This window comes from Hemitrygon akajei, chromosome 18 (assembly GCF_048418815.1).
Source record: "Hemitrygon akajei chromosome 18, sHemAka1.3, whole genome shotgun sequence".
Classification (NCBI taxonomy): Eukaryota; Metazoa; Chordata; class Chondrichthyes; order Myliobatiformes; family Dasyatidae; genus Hemitrygon; species Hemitrygon akajei.
Genome location: NC_133141.1, coordinates 16654056 through 16669841, shown reverse-complemented (window position 1 = coordinate 16669841; position 15786 = coordinate 16654056). Strand labels below are relative to the sequence as shown.

At 39.9% G+C, this 15786-nt stretch overlaps 1 protein-coding gene across 4 annotated transcripts in view; it reads left to right on the top strand.

Annotated features, from left to right (window-relative positions):
• Positions 1-15786, top strand: part of LOC140741149 (GTP-binding protein Rheb-like) — a 55935-nt gene that overhangs the window by 21927 nt on the left and 18222 nt on the right. For 2 of the 4 annotated variants that reach the window (XM_073070978.1, XM_073070975.1), the window contains exons 2-5: positions 10716-10787; positions 13101-13168; positions 13412-13494; positions 14948-15004. In XM_073070978.1, coding sequence (XP_072927079.1) covers positions 10757-10787; positions 13101-13168; positions 13412-13494; positions 14948-15004 — 239 coding nt within the window. In that variant the 5' untranslated portion in view covers positions 10716-10756. Of the gene's footprint in view, positions 1-7134; positions 7424-7495; positions 7782-10715; positions 10788-13100; positions 13169-13411; positions 13495-14947; positions 15005-15786 lie in introns of those variants that run through there. The other 2 variants (XM_073070976.1, XM_073070974.1) reach the window with 2 other exon arrangements.

Here is a 15786-nt window from a genome sequence, read left to right as displayed (position 1 = left end):
GGTTTTTCACTCTATCTTGATACACATGACAATAATAAAGCAATTTACCACTGTCAAAGCTCATAAGTGAAAAGTGGACACTTGGCAATCTATTGGAGGACTAGTTCCCAAAATAATACTGATTAGATTTTATTATTTTGCAAGCGCAACTATTGTTGAAATACAAAGAAAGTGTAACTCTTAAGTCCAAACCCAACATCCACAATCTACAAAAACATGTCTGATATCCTCATCAGATTCAACACTTTCTCGCTTTATAACTGTATTCAACCAACTCCATGTCATGTTTGACTTAATTATGGCTGAGAGGCCTTTTGTTCAAGATTCACAATTCAGAGATCCAAAGTGCATTTATTACACTGGACAACAAATTTTTTCAAAAGTGTTGCTTCCTCAGAATTTTTTTTGTTTATGATAGACTGCTTGAAGATGAACACAAATATAATTTCAGACTACTTGTATCACGTAGGAATTTGGAGAAACAACAAATTAACTTTTATTGAATATAATGTGCTTAATTGCATAATGGTGCTGATGCTTTGCAATTGTTCAACTAAGTTAAAAATATTTTGTTAATGGATTTTCATTTGTACTCAGTGTCTGAGACTTCTCACTTAAGTGTCCAACAATAATTCGCCAGCATTGATGGATTCCAGTTGCCCTAGTATCTTTTCTCCATGACTGCAATATCCTGCTAAAACCTTTCACCATGCTTGTCACTAACAGCACCAAGATTTGCAGGGAAGAAGTCTAAATGGGAATGCAGAAAATGAATCTTTAGTGGCATAAAAAACACAAAATGCTGGCAGAACTCAGCAGGCCAGACAGCATCTATGGGAGGAGGTAGTGATGACGTTTCAGGCCGAAACCCTTCATCAGGAGTTGTCGGAGAGAAGATCTGAACTTCTTCAGTGTAGGCATCACTGGAAGAGGCTTCGCAGTAGTGAATTCAAAGGCAACACGAGTGAATCTGCAGATGCTAGAAATAAATAAAAAACACAAAATGCTGGCAGAACTCAGCAGGCCAGACAGCAACTATGGGAGGAGGTAGTGACGATGTTTCGGGCATTATTTCCAGCATCTGCAGGTTCACTCGTGTTGCCTTTAGTGGCATACTGCATTTCATGGTTTTATATGCTTAAAGCATGCTTTCAATCAGCTGCATGTAGCTTAGTGCTCTGTAGATGCCGAGAAAAATTTCAACAACTTCCTTGAATGCCTTCCATGTGATTTTCTCCGGTCCCACTAGAAATTCTTCAAATTGTCTGTCATTGATGACCTGTTTGATTTGTGGACCAACAAAAATGCTTTCCTTAATCTTGGCATCAGTTATTCTGGGAAGCATCTGTCTCAGATATCAAAATCCTTCATAGAAATTCCATCCTTACAGTCCTGAACCCAGTAATTATTACCAAATCCTGCCCTGCCATGCAGCAGTCGCGCCGCCTAAGCATGCCCAAGCATTCCTGGACAAGATAGGAAATTTTCCAGCTTACATTGCAGGCAACATTTTAACTGACTTGAATTATAAATTGAAATAATAAACATAAGTTTATTTTAAAAATGGTGCGTGATAGGGAAATTTCATGGTGATTTTCATGATCAGTAGCCCAAAATTCATAAGATACACCTAAAAGTATTCAGGAAGCAAAATCTTTGTTGTCCAGTGTATGTATCCCATATACAACCCTGAGTATACAACCACAGACAGCCAGGAAACAAAGGAAACCATTTGTTCAAGAACAACGTCAAACACCTCCCCACGTGCAGAAAAAACAATTTGTGCAAACCCCAACAAAAAAGAGAGCGAAAAACACAATATAAAACACAAAATTGAAAGGTATATTTCAGTTTAGCTCACCCCAATTCAAAGTCACCCAAAATAGCAACAAAAAAAGGAGAAACCAGATACACATCATAACGTGAACTACAAAGTCTAATCCACAAACCACGTCAATTAAACCTTGCCCAAGACCCAGAAATAAAACTCCGGCACCATTCTCTAACAGCATTGTGGGAGAGAGAGACAGACCATCACACAGAGACACCTTCCTCCACCAGCAGTAAGCAAGAGGCTGGTAGATGGTGCTGGACACCCACTCACCTTCCGCTCTCGCCTCTATGATTTCAATTTTTCACGATTGCTTTGATTGGTGAGATTGGCGAGAAATGGAGTTAATCATGGGCTTACGCCCCATCTCCAGACTTCTTAGCCTCAAGGCCGCACATTTCACTCAAAGCCTCACGCAACCCTCTTGGAGACAGTAAAGTGCCAGATTGCTCAATTGGCCCAAAAATACACCACCAAAATGGAAATCACAGGTTCCAACAGTAGCAGAACTACTTTTAAAAGATAAAGAAGAAGGAAAAGAAGTGAATTAAATAGTTTTGTGAACTGTCTGGAGGTAAACAAAGATGCTGCTAGTGAACAATGCAAGCAAGGGTGACATCTTTGACATCCTCCTCCTCCAGATTCAAGATTCAAAGCACATTATTATCAATTACCAGTTTTTCTCAAAATTTTATAATGCAATGATAAACTCTTTTCAACACAATGGACTGGAAATTTCCCAGGATCTTAAAGAAGCATACATTTGACTCCAGGTTATAGCAGATCATTTGCAGAGTTAAGGAAGTGATATTTTTATGAGTTTATGTGATGAGTAGGAAAGTGAGTACTGCTGAGGACAAAAGGAGCCTACAAAAGTTAAATGAGTGGGTGAAGACCTGGTAAATAAATTGGAAAAATATGAAGTTGTTCATTTTACAAGAAGAAAAACATGATCTAAATGGTGAGAGGTTACTGAGTTCTAAGACACAGATGGGATTTGTGTGTACTAGTGCATGATCTGTGCAAGGCTGGCATACAGGTGATTAGGAAAGCTAACAGAATGTTATTTATTCTTGTAACGGAAATGAATACAAAGGTAATGAGGCAATCACTGTTTAATCCACTCTAGTATCTCCATCAACAAGGCCCAAAGATATCAGTGTCAGCAGAAACATTACCAACAGATCAATGTTGAAATTATTAACGATTGCACAAAGTATAATTTTCTCAGACAGTACCTGATGGACTAAGGCTTTATCCACACTACACTGGATAAATCTGTAACCGAAGCTTTTCTCTTCGTTTTTACCCTCCATCCACACTAAAACGGTGTTTTCGTCCCCCGAAACCGGAGATTTTCAGAACACTCTTCAGGGTGTGTAATTTTGAAAACGCCGTTTGGCCGGAGCAGTGTGGACGGGGTAACCGGAGAAATCTGAAAACACTGTCATGACGTGCCAGAACAGAATGTGACGGCAGCGTGCCACCTCATTGTTTTCTTGAACGCAACCTAACAATTTCAGAACAGACGGCAATGAGACTGAAGCCAGAAGAATTAGTAATGTGCTCACCAAATACTTTGACCCATAACTTACTGAATAAATAAGTATACTCACTTTGCCCTGTTTTCTGTCCTTGCTCGTATGAAGGTGGTTTACCTACTTATGCAAGTACTTCTCTGACAATAGACGTGTAACAGCCTAATGTAACATTGTATGGAAGTACAAGATAATACTGATGTAGACATGTTTTATACATTTAACAAGGGGCTTTATTAATGCAACAGAGTTCATCAGTTTTTCAATGTTTGCCGTCAGCCGGGTCATACTGTCCGTGAACTCCCTGTCGTTTGCCTCCATATGCTCCAATTTTTTTTACTTTTAAGTCCTCCTGCGCGAGACCCAACAGCTGTCTGTCGTTTACGTTTTTCTAGTCTGTAACTGCACAAATGCGCACTTTCACAGTGAGATTCGACACCAAACATGTCGCTTGTTTTCTGTAGATGTGTCCTGCGCATGCCCAGTAGGAGGAGATTCACCCAAATACCCGTTTTAATGTGGACAGAGGTATTTTCAAAAACGCTTGGTGTGGATGCCTATCGTTTTTACATGAAACCGGCGTTTTCAAAATTATCCAGTCTAGTGTGGATGTAGCCTAAGTCATGGAGTCATATGCCATGGAAACAGGCATTTTCACTCAACTGGTCTCTTCATCTGTCCTCAGTTCAAAATTTCGACTGTTTATTCTCGTCTACAGATGCTACGTGCCTTGCTGAATTCCTCCAGCATGTTGTGTGCATTGCTCAAAATTTCCAACATCTGCAGAATCTCTTGTGTTTGTGATACAGTCATTACCTGCTCAACTGGTTTCTTATCTAAAAACCAGCCCAAACCATTTTGAACGAAGAAAAGCAAACCGTGTGCTCACGTACCCTTGTTACAGTCAGTTATCAGCAGATCAGGATTGAAGCCAGTCACATTACAGCCAGGTGCAGCCACCTACAGTTTATTTTTTTTATTTAGACAGACAGTGCAGAATAGGTCCTTCCGGCCCTTTGAGCCACACTGCCCAGCAACTCCTGATTTAACCCTAGCCTAATACGGGACAATTTACAATGACCAATTAACCTACTGACCAATACGTCTTTGGACTGTGGGGAAAAAACTGGAGCACCTGGAGGAAACCCACTGGTTCTCTGGGAGAACGTACAAACTTTTTACAGACAGCACCTGAATTGAACTCTGAACTCTGAAACACCCCAAGTTGTTATCATGACATTGACAATTTATTTCCCTCCATAGATGATTGCCTGGTCTGCTGAGTCCCTCTGCATTTTGTGCGTGTTGAGCAGCATCAGGGTCCTTCCTCAAGGCAACACCCTCAGCACTGATGTCCTGGCTACACACTATCAGCTCTGTTGGGCACGCCACATTGTTTAAGTATCCAACATCAGACTCCCAAACCAGACACTCTATTCTGGACTTCTATCACATGTCGAGATCACCAGTGGACAGAGGAAAACATTTAAGGATGTGTTCAAAATCTCTGTGAAGAAATGCAATGTTCCTTAGTCTCCAGGTAGATAGGTGGATTTGAGATAGTATTGAGAATCTCGAGTCCATGCATTGGGAGCACACAGCAGCCCTGGATAAATGTTGGAAGGAGCGCATCACTTCACAAACTACCTACCTACTTATCCCAGTAGGTACTTCCTGACCCACACTTTGGAGGAGTGTGTGTTTCCTGCATTAGTTACCTCAGAGCCCACAAAAACAGCGTAGAGGCAAGCCTTCATCAGTCCCAAAGGGCAGCACAAGAAGAGAAAATTACTTATTGTTAAGGGAAATTAATGTAAAACATTATGGTTCAGTTATATAAGGCATTGATGAGATCACATCTGGACCACTGTGTAACATTATTGGCTTCCTTATATATGACCATAGTTCAGAGGAGGTTTACTAAGCTAATACCTGAAATAGACAGGTTGTCCTTTGAGGAAAAGTTGGAAGGTTAGGCTTGTATTCACTGTAGGATTAGAAACGTAAGACTTGATTGAGACATATAAAATCCCAGAGGTCTTGAAGGACTCTTGTGGGAATTTAATACAGAGATGAAATGATTTTTTTTCTCCCAAAGGTTCATTGAAGCTTTCTTTCTTAAAGGGTGGTGGAAACACTGTCTTTGAGCATGTTTAAGGCAGATTTAGAAAGATATTTGATAAGCCAGCAAGTGTAAAGGCTACCATGGGTGGATAGTCACATCAGCCATGATATTATTAAACGGTGGAGCAGATTTGAAGGGTACAAAGGCCAACTTCTGTTGCAGATTTGTATGTCCTATTATGAATGAGATAGAAAGAACAAAGGAGTATGACTTAGAAGGGATGTTTAACAATATGGAGGAGTGTGTAGTCTGATAGAATCTATAGAATGAATTGCTTTCACTGATAAATGGGTCTGATTCTGGAACAAGAGATTTAGGACAGAGACACAAAACTTCCTTTTGAAAGGATGCACTTAACTCCGACTAAGCGTCGTACACTGTCTTTCGCCTGTCCTTTGGCCAGACGTGCAGTCCTTCTTAGGTGGAGAGATGCTGCCCCACCCACTCATGCTCACTGGCTCAGAGACATTATGTCCTGCTTAGACCTAGAAAAAATTCATTATTCACTTCTTAATTCAGATATAAAGTTCCAAAAGGTGTAGGGACCCTTTTGAATATTTTCATAATTCCCATTTAGATTAAGGGTTCATCCCTCATTTTGTTCTTTTGTATTTAAATCCCTTACTTTCAGCTTCTTACTGTTAAGCTTTATGGTTTTTTTATGTGTAAACATATTATTGTTCAGGTAGTAGGCAATATACCTTTTTATAAATACAGCTCTGTGGTGATATAGTTCTGATTAACTTTTTTATACATCGTGAGGTTGGCTTGGAGTTGTGTAGTGGGAGGGTTGGGTGGTAATTAACTTTATACAATTCTACTATGTGTGCTTTTTCTTAACTGTTATGAACTGTACATTGGTATTTTGTTTTGCACTGTATAAACTCTTTTATTGGTTTTGTACGTTTTGTTGCATTGTAAAAACTCATAAAAAATTTAAAAAAGAAAGGATATGGAATGTGGAAACAGTGATAGGGCAGTGCATCAAATTAGGGATACTGCTCGTGCCTGTGGCCATCAAACTTTACAACTCCTCCCTCGGAGTGTCAGGCAGTCTGAGCCAATAGGCTGGTCCTGGACTTATTTCCACTTGGCATGATTAATTTATTATTATTTAATTATTTATGGTTTTATATTGCTATATTTCTTCACTATTCTTGGTTTGGTATGGCTGTAACGAAACTCAATTTCCCTCGGATCAATAAAGTATGTCCGTCGGTCTGTCAACAACAACACACACAAAATGCTGGTGGAACACAGCAGGTCAGGCAGCATCCGTGGAGGGAAATGGACAGTCAATGTTACAGTGGATGTTTTTAGTGGAGAACTTTCAGGGATCTGAACCTGAAAGTCAACTGTCCATTTCACAAGTTCTTTTTACTCTCAAAAAAGTCAAGAACTGTATTTTCTGAAAATCTGAACTAAAACCTGCCAATGCTGGGCCTGAAACATTGACTCTGTTCCCCTTTCCACAGTTGCTACTACTTAGGGTTTTTTTTTTTGCGCATTTTCTGTTTTTTATTTCACATTTCCACCATTTGCAGTTACTTCATAAATTTTCACTTGCGGGAGTATTACAATATCCTGTTTTTGTATCAACGTTCACATTATTTTGGCAATATCATCATTCTCATTCACAGCATCCCACCTCCACATGTCCAAATGGCAGATCAACAGACGCTATACGGTCCGGTGCACATTAACAGTTTAAATCTCGGGATGAACTCGCTGAACTGCTCTTGACCCAGTTGGAAGGGGGTCGGATTAGATTCTAACCATTAGAGCCTTCACCGTGATTCCGCTGTCTCCAACGCCACGCCCGCTACTTCCACAGGTGCGGGGCGGACTGTTACCAAGGCACACTCACTGTGATCAGCCCAAGAGGTGGCGCGCAAGAAGGAGGTGGGACTTGATGTTGAGCGACTGCAGGTACTTCTTTGCGTCTTGCTCCGCCCCAACCATTTTGCCGTAAATGGTGTGAACCATTTGTTGTTCTGTGTTGAGAGGAAAACAAATAATATACTAATAAAAAATGACACCTTCGTTGGCGAATAAGGGGTAGTGGGTGGTTTCATAGCTTGGAGTAGAAAAGGGGGACCACAGTAAGAGCATCTCACTTATATTCGTGGTCTCCCGGGTGTAAACACGCGTTTTAAAGCATTGCGGTCACGTGGCTGGGTGCAAGCCCGGGTTGTTCAAATTTACACATCCTCCTGCTCAGCAAACCTTCATTAGATGGCTCCAGTAAAGTTTCGGAAGATTGCAGTGTTGGGGTATAGATCAGTTGGTGAGTGGCTTTACTTTCCGTACATTTGTCTTCACAGTCAACGCCACACGGTTAAATCTCACCTCATTCTCTTTGCTGGTTTTCCCGTTCTTTTGAGATGGTTTGTGTGAAGTCTTGTAAATCCTCACATGGGGATTAGTATCAGCTCAGTTATCCGCTATAATATTCAAACCTTTCCTATGTGTTCTTGATACCTTCTTATTTGCTTTTCCCCCCACCCCCAGGTAAGGGAAGAGAAGTCGAAGTTGTTTTTAGCAGAGGAATGTCTTTCATTTGGTTTTATTAGGATTGATTTGTTTCCTCTTATTCCTGTTAGTGAGAGCTTATAGAGGGTAGATTGACTGCTCTAATTTCCTATAATAACACTTCGAAGTGTACCATTTACACGAAAACGTTTTATGATATCGCGAAAGGGGCGTGAGATGTAACACATAAGCGCAGTTAATTCTGTTAGGTGGCTTTTCCTTCCCCGTTAACCCGCTGCTTGATTATATATGTAGCCTCAGTGAGTCGGGTTTTCTTCAGAGTTTAAACTAAAACTAGCCCCTGCCTCTTCTTCCTCCCCCCCCCCCCGAAGGGTGTTGGGGTGACGGAAATAATGGGACATGACGATCTCCTTGTTTTTAAATGATAGCGAGTTGTTTGCAAACATAGCCTTATTTGTTTTATATTAGCCATACTATGTCCTGATAGATTTGCTATGTTGGTTCCTATTGCTTATCTCTTGCTGGAGTAACTTTTAAAGGGAGTCCATTTTAACTAGCTGATATTTTGCTGGCCAAAAAAATTTTGTACGTCAATCGAGCTAAAAATTCTCGGTAATTTGAACGTAAGTGGTCTTTTGGGTTTCGGTGTTTGATGGAGGGGGAGGAGTTATTACAAAAAGTAATTGGACTTTTAAAGCTTTACAATGCAAGCAGAAGCCTATTTGCTTTCCTTTTTTGGAAAGCGTTATTATGTGATGCAAGGAATAACTCAGATATTCACGTGTTACATTTGCCTAAAATGATTGGATTGGTCAGTTACTGCAGTCATTGTGGAGAGCGATAGCCCACGATAGTGATACTAGTTCATTACTTTGGGTCGGCATACTGCTTTTCTTCCAGCAATGATCTGAATTCAGCATTGTAAATCAGTGGTGTAGGCAGACAAAATCTTCATTTTTAACATCACGCTCCTCGGTACTGTACTGGAGGGTTAGTATAGATGATTGCTGTCACTCTGGAAACGGCCATAGGTTCAAAGCTTTCTGACCCAAAGTGAGAATGGTATCAACTTTATTGCAGCTGGTACTTGGAATTTTTTAAAGCCACTGGTATCCATTAAGAAAAATCTTGGTTTTGGTCACGTGAGAATTATGTATGTAATTGTTTAAAGTGAGAGAACAAAAGTTGAGCCATTATTTTGTTTTTAGTTAGTGATTGTCAATCTTCTCAGTTGGTACTTTCTGTGAATATTGTATTCCTGACTTTATTTTGGTAAGTTGACAAATGGGTTATCACTACCTTTTGGGAGTTCATTATTAACCTCAAGGCTCTGTGCATTTTATAAAACTCTAGATATAAAATCCATAAGTAATGTGGTTTATCTTTTTAAATCCAATGATCAGATAGGTCTGAATTTGTTCCTGTTTCTTGAATACTGAACCACTGATAGTGGTTTGGGTAACAATGTGCAAGGGGTTCTGAATAGTTCTGGATCTTTTGTTTATATTTGAATGACTTTTTTTTTGTGGTACTCTGTCCTTCAGAACTGGAGTTCTGGATCCCATCCATCGGTTCTGGAAGGTCAGCAGCATTCTGGTTGGATCAAGATTCCCAAGATGGGAAAAGTGAGAGGAGAGCAAAAGTGGAGCCTTTGTTTTGCCCTTTTGATCATTTCTGCTAGCTCTGGGGGTTTTACATTTTGCTTCCTGCTGACTTTTGCAAGTTACCATTATTAAAAGTAAATATCACTTTTCTGCAACTTTGTCTGTCTTGTCTCCAACTGGGATGCAAATTTTTGAAGATAACAGTTAATTAGATTAAAAGCAGACAATGTTGGAAATTCATAAGCCAGGTGGCACCTGTTTAGATGGAAACCAAGATGGATATTAACCAATTTGGGTTAATATTTTTTCAATATTGGGAAAGATCAGTAAACTGCCATGTTTTAAATTGCAGGAATGGAAAGGTGTGATGGGGTAGAAACCAAGAGTGATGCAAATAGACAATAAGACACAGGAGCAGAATTAGGTCTTCTGGCCCATCGAGTCTGCTCCGCCATTCAATCATGACAGATCTTTTTTTTAAATCTCCTCTCCTCCTCAACCCCAGTTCCTGGCCTCTCCCTGTCACCTTTGATGCCATGTCCCAATCAAGAACCAATCAATCTCTGCCTTAAATACACCCAATGACCTGACCTCCACAGCTACATGTGGCAATAAATTCACCACCCTTTGGCTAAAGAAATTTCTCTGCATCTGTTTTTGAAAGGGCGCCCCCTCTATATCCTGAGGTTGTGCCCTTTTATCCTCGACTCTACAACCATGGGAAAACATCCTTTCCACATTGACTCTGTCTAGGCCTTCCAACATTCAAAAGGTTTCAATGAGATCCCCCCCCCCCCCCCCCCCCCATCCTTCTGAATTCCTTCCAGTCCTGGAATCATCATTGTGGAATAAATAGCAGTGGTGAAAGCTTAAAAATCTTGAGATTTAAAAATAATGAGATGAAGGAGTGCAAGGGATGGGTAGGGGCCTAAAGAGCTAGAGCTTCAAGCAGGGCAGGTGCTGCAAATCCAAGGTTAAATGAAAAAAATGCTGCAAGTGCTTTGGTGATATTGATTTTAATATTTTAGCAGAAATAATTAAGGCAAGTACAGTTTGCCTTCAGTTGCTGAAAAAACAAAATTCTTCAATAATGACTTGTTCTGGCTTTGAATTTGCTTTTGTAGGAAAGTCATCACTGGCGGTCCAGTTTGTGGATGGACACTTCATGGAATGCTATGACCCTACAATTGAGAATAGTGAGTATGGTCTTTAAGATGTAGTTATCATAAGCCCATAAACACATGGGAGCAGAATTGGGTCATTTGGCCCATTGATTCTGCTCCACCATTCCATCATGGCTAGTTTATTATGCCACTCAACCTATTCTCCTGTCCTCTCCCCATAATCTTTGACACCCTAACTAATCAGAACCTATCAACCTCCACTTTAAATATACCGAATGACTTGACCTCCCCAGCTGTCCGTGGCAGTGAATTCCACAGATACACCTGTCTTGTATCATCCATAGTGTCCCAACTGAGCAGATTTGAAGTCAACTCCAGGAGTGAATCAACAGGTTTTTGAACATTCTTCACTCTTTGTGATCATGATATGCTGGGCACCAGATTTATTCTCACGGGTAAATTAAAGTTTTGCGGATTTGGGTTTTTGTGTCTCGGGGAACTGAATGATAGTTTACTGCACGTGGAAAGCGTCTCAACCATTCCTTCTGGGAACTGCTTCCATATACCTACCACCTGCTGTGTGCCCCTCAGGTTCTTATCTAGCCTTGCAGCTCCTAATCTTAAACTACTTATTTAGTTTAATTTTCCAACCCTGGAAGAAAAACTGCTCACTAGCTTTGTCCCTCATGTTTATGTAATGTTTACTTGTTTTTAAAAAAAAGTGTGTAAGTGGAGCTTAATTTGTTTTTCTTGTTAATGCTGCTTATTTGAAGCTGTGCCTGTGATGCAGCTGCAAGTTTTTCTTTACGCCTGTGTGTACGTGTATTTGTGCACATGACAATAAACTGTTTCATTTAGTAAGGGAGCAGTTGGTTCAACCTCTCCCTATAAGTAAGCCCCTTGAGTCTTGACAACATCCTTGTAAATCTTTATTGCACTCTTTCCAGTTCAATCACATCCTTTCTTTAATAGGGTGACCAAAGCTGAGCACAATACTTATCAATGTCTTGTGTCATGGCAATATAACTCAACTTTTGTATTGTATGCACTTACTGAAGGCCAGATGTTAAAAGGTGTCTTCACTGCCCTGTCTACCTGTGAACCCATTTTAAGGAACTATGTGCCTGCAACAGTGCCCAGGGACCTTTGTTCAATGTAAAATGTCCTACCTTGATTTGTCCTTCCAAAATGTGACACTTTGCATTTATCTGAATTAAATTCCATTTGCCCTTCTGCAGCCCACCTACTCAACCAATCAAGATTCTGCTGCAATTCTTCATTATTTGACATCACCTATTTTAGTATAAGTGCAAACTTGCCATTTCTGCTATACAGTATTTGTGATCTAGTCATCAACTTGTGGCCCTTTGTTATTGCTAGGATATTATGGGACTGAGTTTTTTCCAAAATACTCTTGAGAGCGGAGGTAGAGGATGCAGAAATAACAATTTTGTTTAACCGTTCACTGTGTGGTAGGAAAGTATCCAGTACCCCTAAGAACAAAGGGATGTTTCAAAGGTGTTCAATGGCTGTGAAGTTCTTTTGAAATTAATTTGCTTTTGTTGGACTTGGTGCCCTGTGCCCATTTTGTGTACAAAAATTGCTAATGACCAGGTGATTTGCTTTACATTATGACTAAGGAATGAGCATTAGCAGCAGTGTAACAGCAAAATTCCTTATTCCAGCTCTGTGGTCTTTGCAATTTGAGAAGCATATTGCCTGTGATTTGATTTTTTTTTTCTTCTTCTTCCAAAAGATGGCATCCCTCACAGTGCAGCGCACACTTTGTATTGTAATGGAAACTGATCAGAGTTTATGCTTGACTTCTGAGTAAGGCTGCATTTGATTTGGGTGAGAGTGCTACCAGTTGATATCTAGTGAACAATGACACCAAATGATGGGTTCATAATTCACTCTGGTAAATACTTGTGGACATGGCAAAGGATGTGGTGTTGCAAGTCTATGACATCCTAACCTAATATCAGGCAATTTTCAAACAGATCAGATAAATGTGTACTGTACTTGGCTTCCTTCACTCTTAAGTTGATGTATGCTGGTTTCCCTAGAAACAGCTGCTTCTGATTTTGCTTGTGCATTTGATTGCTTCTTGAGGTAAAACACTACACATTATAAGATTATTGAGATTTTTAGTTTGGTAGTTATTTGCTGTAGGGCTATTGATGGAACAATTTGTAGCTTAAATACTGTATCTTAGGATTCTTTTGGCGGTTGAGGGTGAAATGTGCAGGTAGAACATAGCACCTGTAGAACTGAGATTGCATCAGCTGAAATACTGCACCTTGGGTTATTGATTAGATTGTGCAGAAATCACCTGCAATATTGAATGCATGCTGTTCATGTGAATTTTTTTTTTTTTTTTTGCAGCATTTAATAAAACCGTAAACTTCAATGGACAAGATTTCTACCTCCAGCTGGTGGATACTGCTGGGCAGGTGAGAGTTTTGGGTGTATAACCTTGTAGAAGGGAGGTTTACAATCTGATGGGCAGCACAAATTTTGGAAAATGCAATGTGATTTACTGTGAATATTTTTTGTTTATTTATATATATATATATGAAATAAAATCCTACCTAGCAAAAACTTACTTGTTTATAGCCTTCAGTTTCTAGCTTGGTGATTATTAATCACTTTCCTACTTTTGTAACACTTTTTTTATCCCCCTACTCAACCTTTAGGACGAGTATTCAATTTTCAGCCTTTCCCACACAGTGAACATTCATGGGTATATTTTGGTTTACTCAGTAACATCAATGAAGAGGTGAGTAATCCATGGTAAATAATTCAGAACAAGATACAATAACTTTAATATCAGATGTAACTGGCAGCAACTATAAGCTGAAATGCATAAAGGTTTATCTTTATGGTGGGATCCTTGGGAATATTGATGTTGGGATTCAAATCCATTGCACTCAAAGTGGCAACATGAGCCAATAAGGTGGTATACTTAATCAGTCAGGGTGTTGAGCATAATAATCAGTCATGTTTGGGTATTTGATCCTCCACAATATTCCGCGTGGGAATTTAAACTGGAGGTGGGTATTTTTTTTTTTTTTTTACGAGGTTGCGAGCTTGACATCAACCCAGCACGGATAGAGAGCGAGTTCGGGAGCGGTCCGTCACTGGATTGAACTTGGGAACCTCCGTTCTCGAGCCCAGCACTGATCTCACTGCCACCAGCCCAACATGATTTTGTAGTTGTATGTAACTATTGTTACATGGTGATCAGAACTGGAGGCTTTGGCAAGAGTGCAGAAGAGGTTGGAAGATGGAAGCCTACAGCACATTACAGGCCCTTTGGCCCACAATGTTGTGCCGACCATGTAACCTACTCTAGAAACTGCCTAGAATTTCCCTACAGCATAGCCCTCTATTTTACTGGAGAGTTGACTGGATTAGAGTATTTATAAAGGAATGATTGGATAACTAGATTTTCTCGAGCATTGGTGGCTGAAGTGAAACCAGATAGTGTATAAAATTCAGAAGCATAGATGGGGTCACTTTTATTTCCCCAGAGTTGGAATGTTAAATAGTAGTGGGTTTAGCTTTGGGTTAAGAGTAAAGTTTAAAGGAGATTTATGAAGCTTTTTTTTTGTGGTAGTTGCCTGGAATGCATTGTAAAGTGATAGAGGTGGATATGATTAGAATGGAATGGGAGGTATCATTTACCAGTAGATGGGATTAATTTGGATAGACATGGTTGCCATGGACATGAACTGAAGAGCTGGAAATGCTATTCTATTCTATGCACTTGCTGCTTTGAACTGGGAGCAAGTGATTTCCGGTCATGTATCCAAAAGCAAAAATTTGTTGCTTTTAAGTCTTAGTATGCATGCCTCTTCACCTAAAATTGGGTGCATAATGAGGCTTTTCTACCATTTGAGATTTAGCTAGACATCTTCAGAGCCAGAGACACGGGCTTATGACATTAATTCAGGCTTTCAATGCATTGGGCTGCTTTCTTTGAAATTGATGGAAGACATTATGGCTTGGAACCACATGTGGATGAGTTGAATCACTGCACCAGAATAGGATCGCTTCTACCACCATCACTTGTCTGTCACTGGTGTTTTGATGCAAGTTGGTAACTTGCTGTGGAAGATGTTTTTATATAGTCAGAGGGTTGTGTGTCTTAGTCAGAAAGGACAGAAGTTTTTGCAGATAAGAGTAACTGTTTTAACTTTGTTGATGTCTGTCCTTTGGTGTTCTTGCAGTTTTGAAATGATTAAGACCATTCGCAGTAAACTACTGGATGTGGTGGGAAAAGTACAGTAAGTATTAACTTGGTGGGGGGGGGGGGAAGCATTGTTTATTTTCCTAGTTGATTTGAATAGTGTTTAATCATGACACTACCAAACCTATGTTGGAATACATGCATGACTCTTGATCTGTTAGTACTATAGTGACTAGTGCACAGCTAGTGGAATTGGCAATGGATGTGGTGGAAGTTTTGAATTGTACTTGCTTTCCTCCTTGCAGCCTAGAGGTTTGAGCTCTCCTAATAAACCTAACAAAATAAAGTTTTGGATGTTAACAATACACTTACTGAAATTTGTTCTGATGATTGTTTCTATCCCACCAAACTCAATGTCATAGTTACAATTTGGCAAAATTTAACCTTGTTTGGGCTAAGTTAATAACTTTAATAAAAGTAACAAAAAATTAAAAATTGTACCCTCTAAGTAGGTCAAACAGCAATGACTAAAACCAGGTTGAAACCCCTTCATTAGAACTGGGAAACATTAGTTCTAAATTGCAGAAATTGAGGGATGGATAGGATAAAGGAAATGCCTCTAGGGCATATATGTCAAACTCAAGGTCCGCGGGCCAAATCCGGCCCGCGGTGGGATTATCTTTGGCCCGCGAGATAATATCTAATTACTATTAAAGCTGGCCCCAGTAATCGAAGCGCCTATGGCGTATGATATGGCTAATGCTGAGTTTATTCAGGTACCAGGTTTTCAGGGTTTTTAGTGTTTATTCGGCAGTCTTCTTCATAAGAAACGGAATTTGTAAAGTGAAACACTTTGTAGTTATAGCAGAGACTGAGACA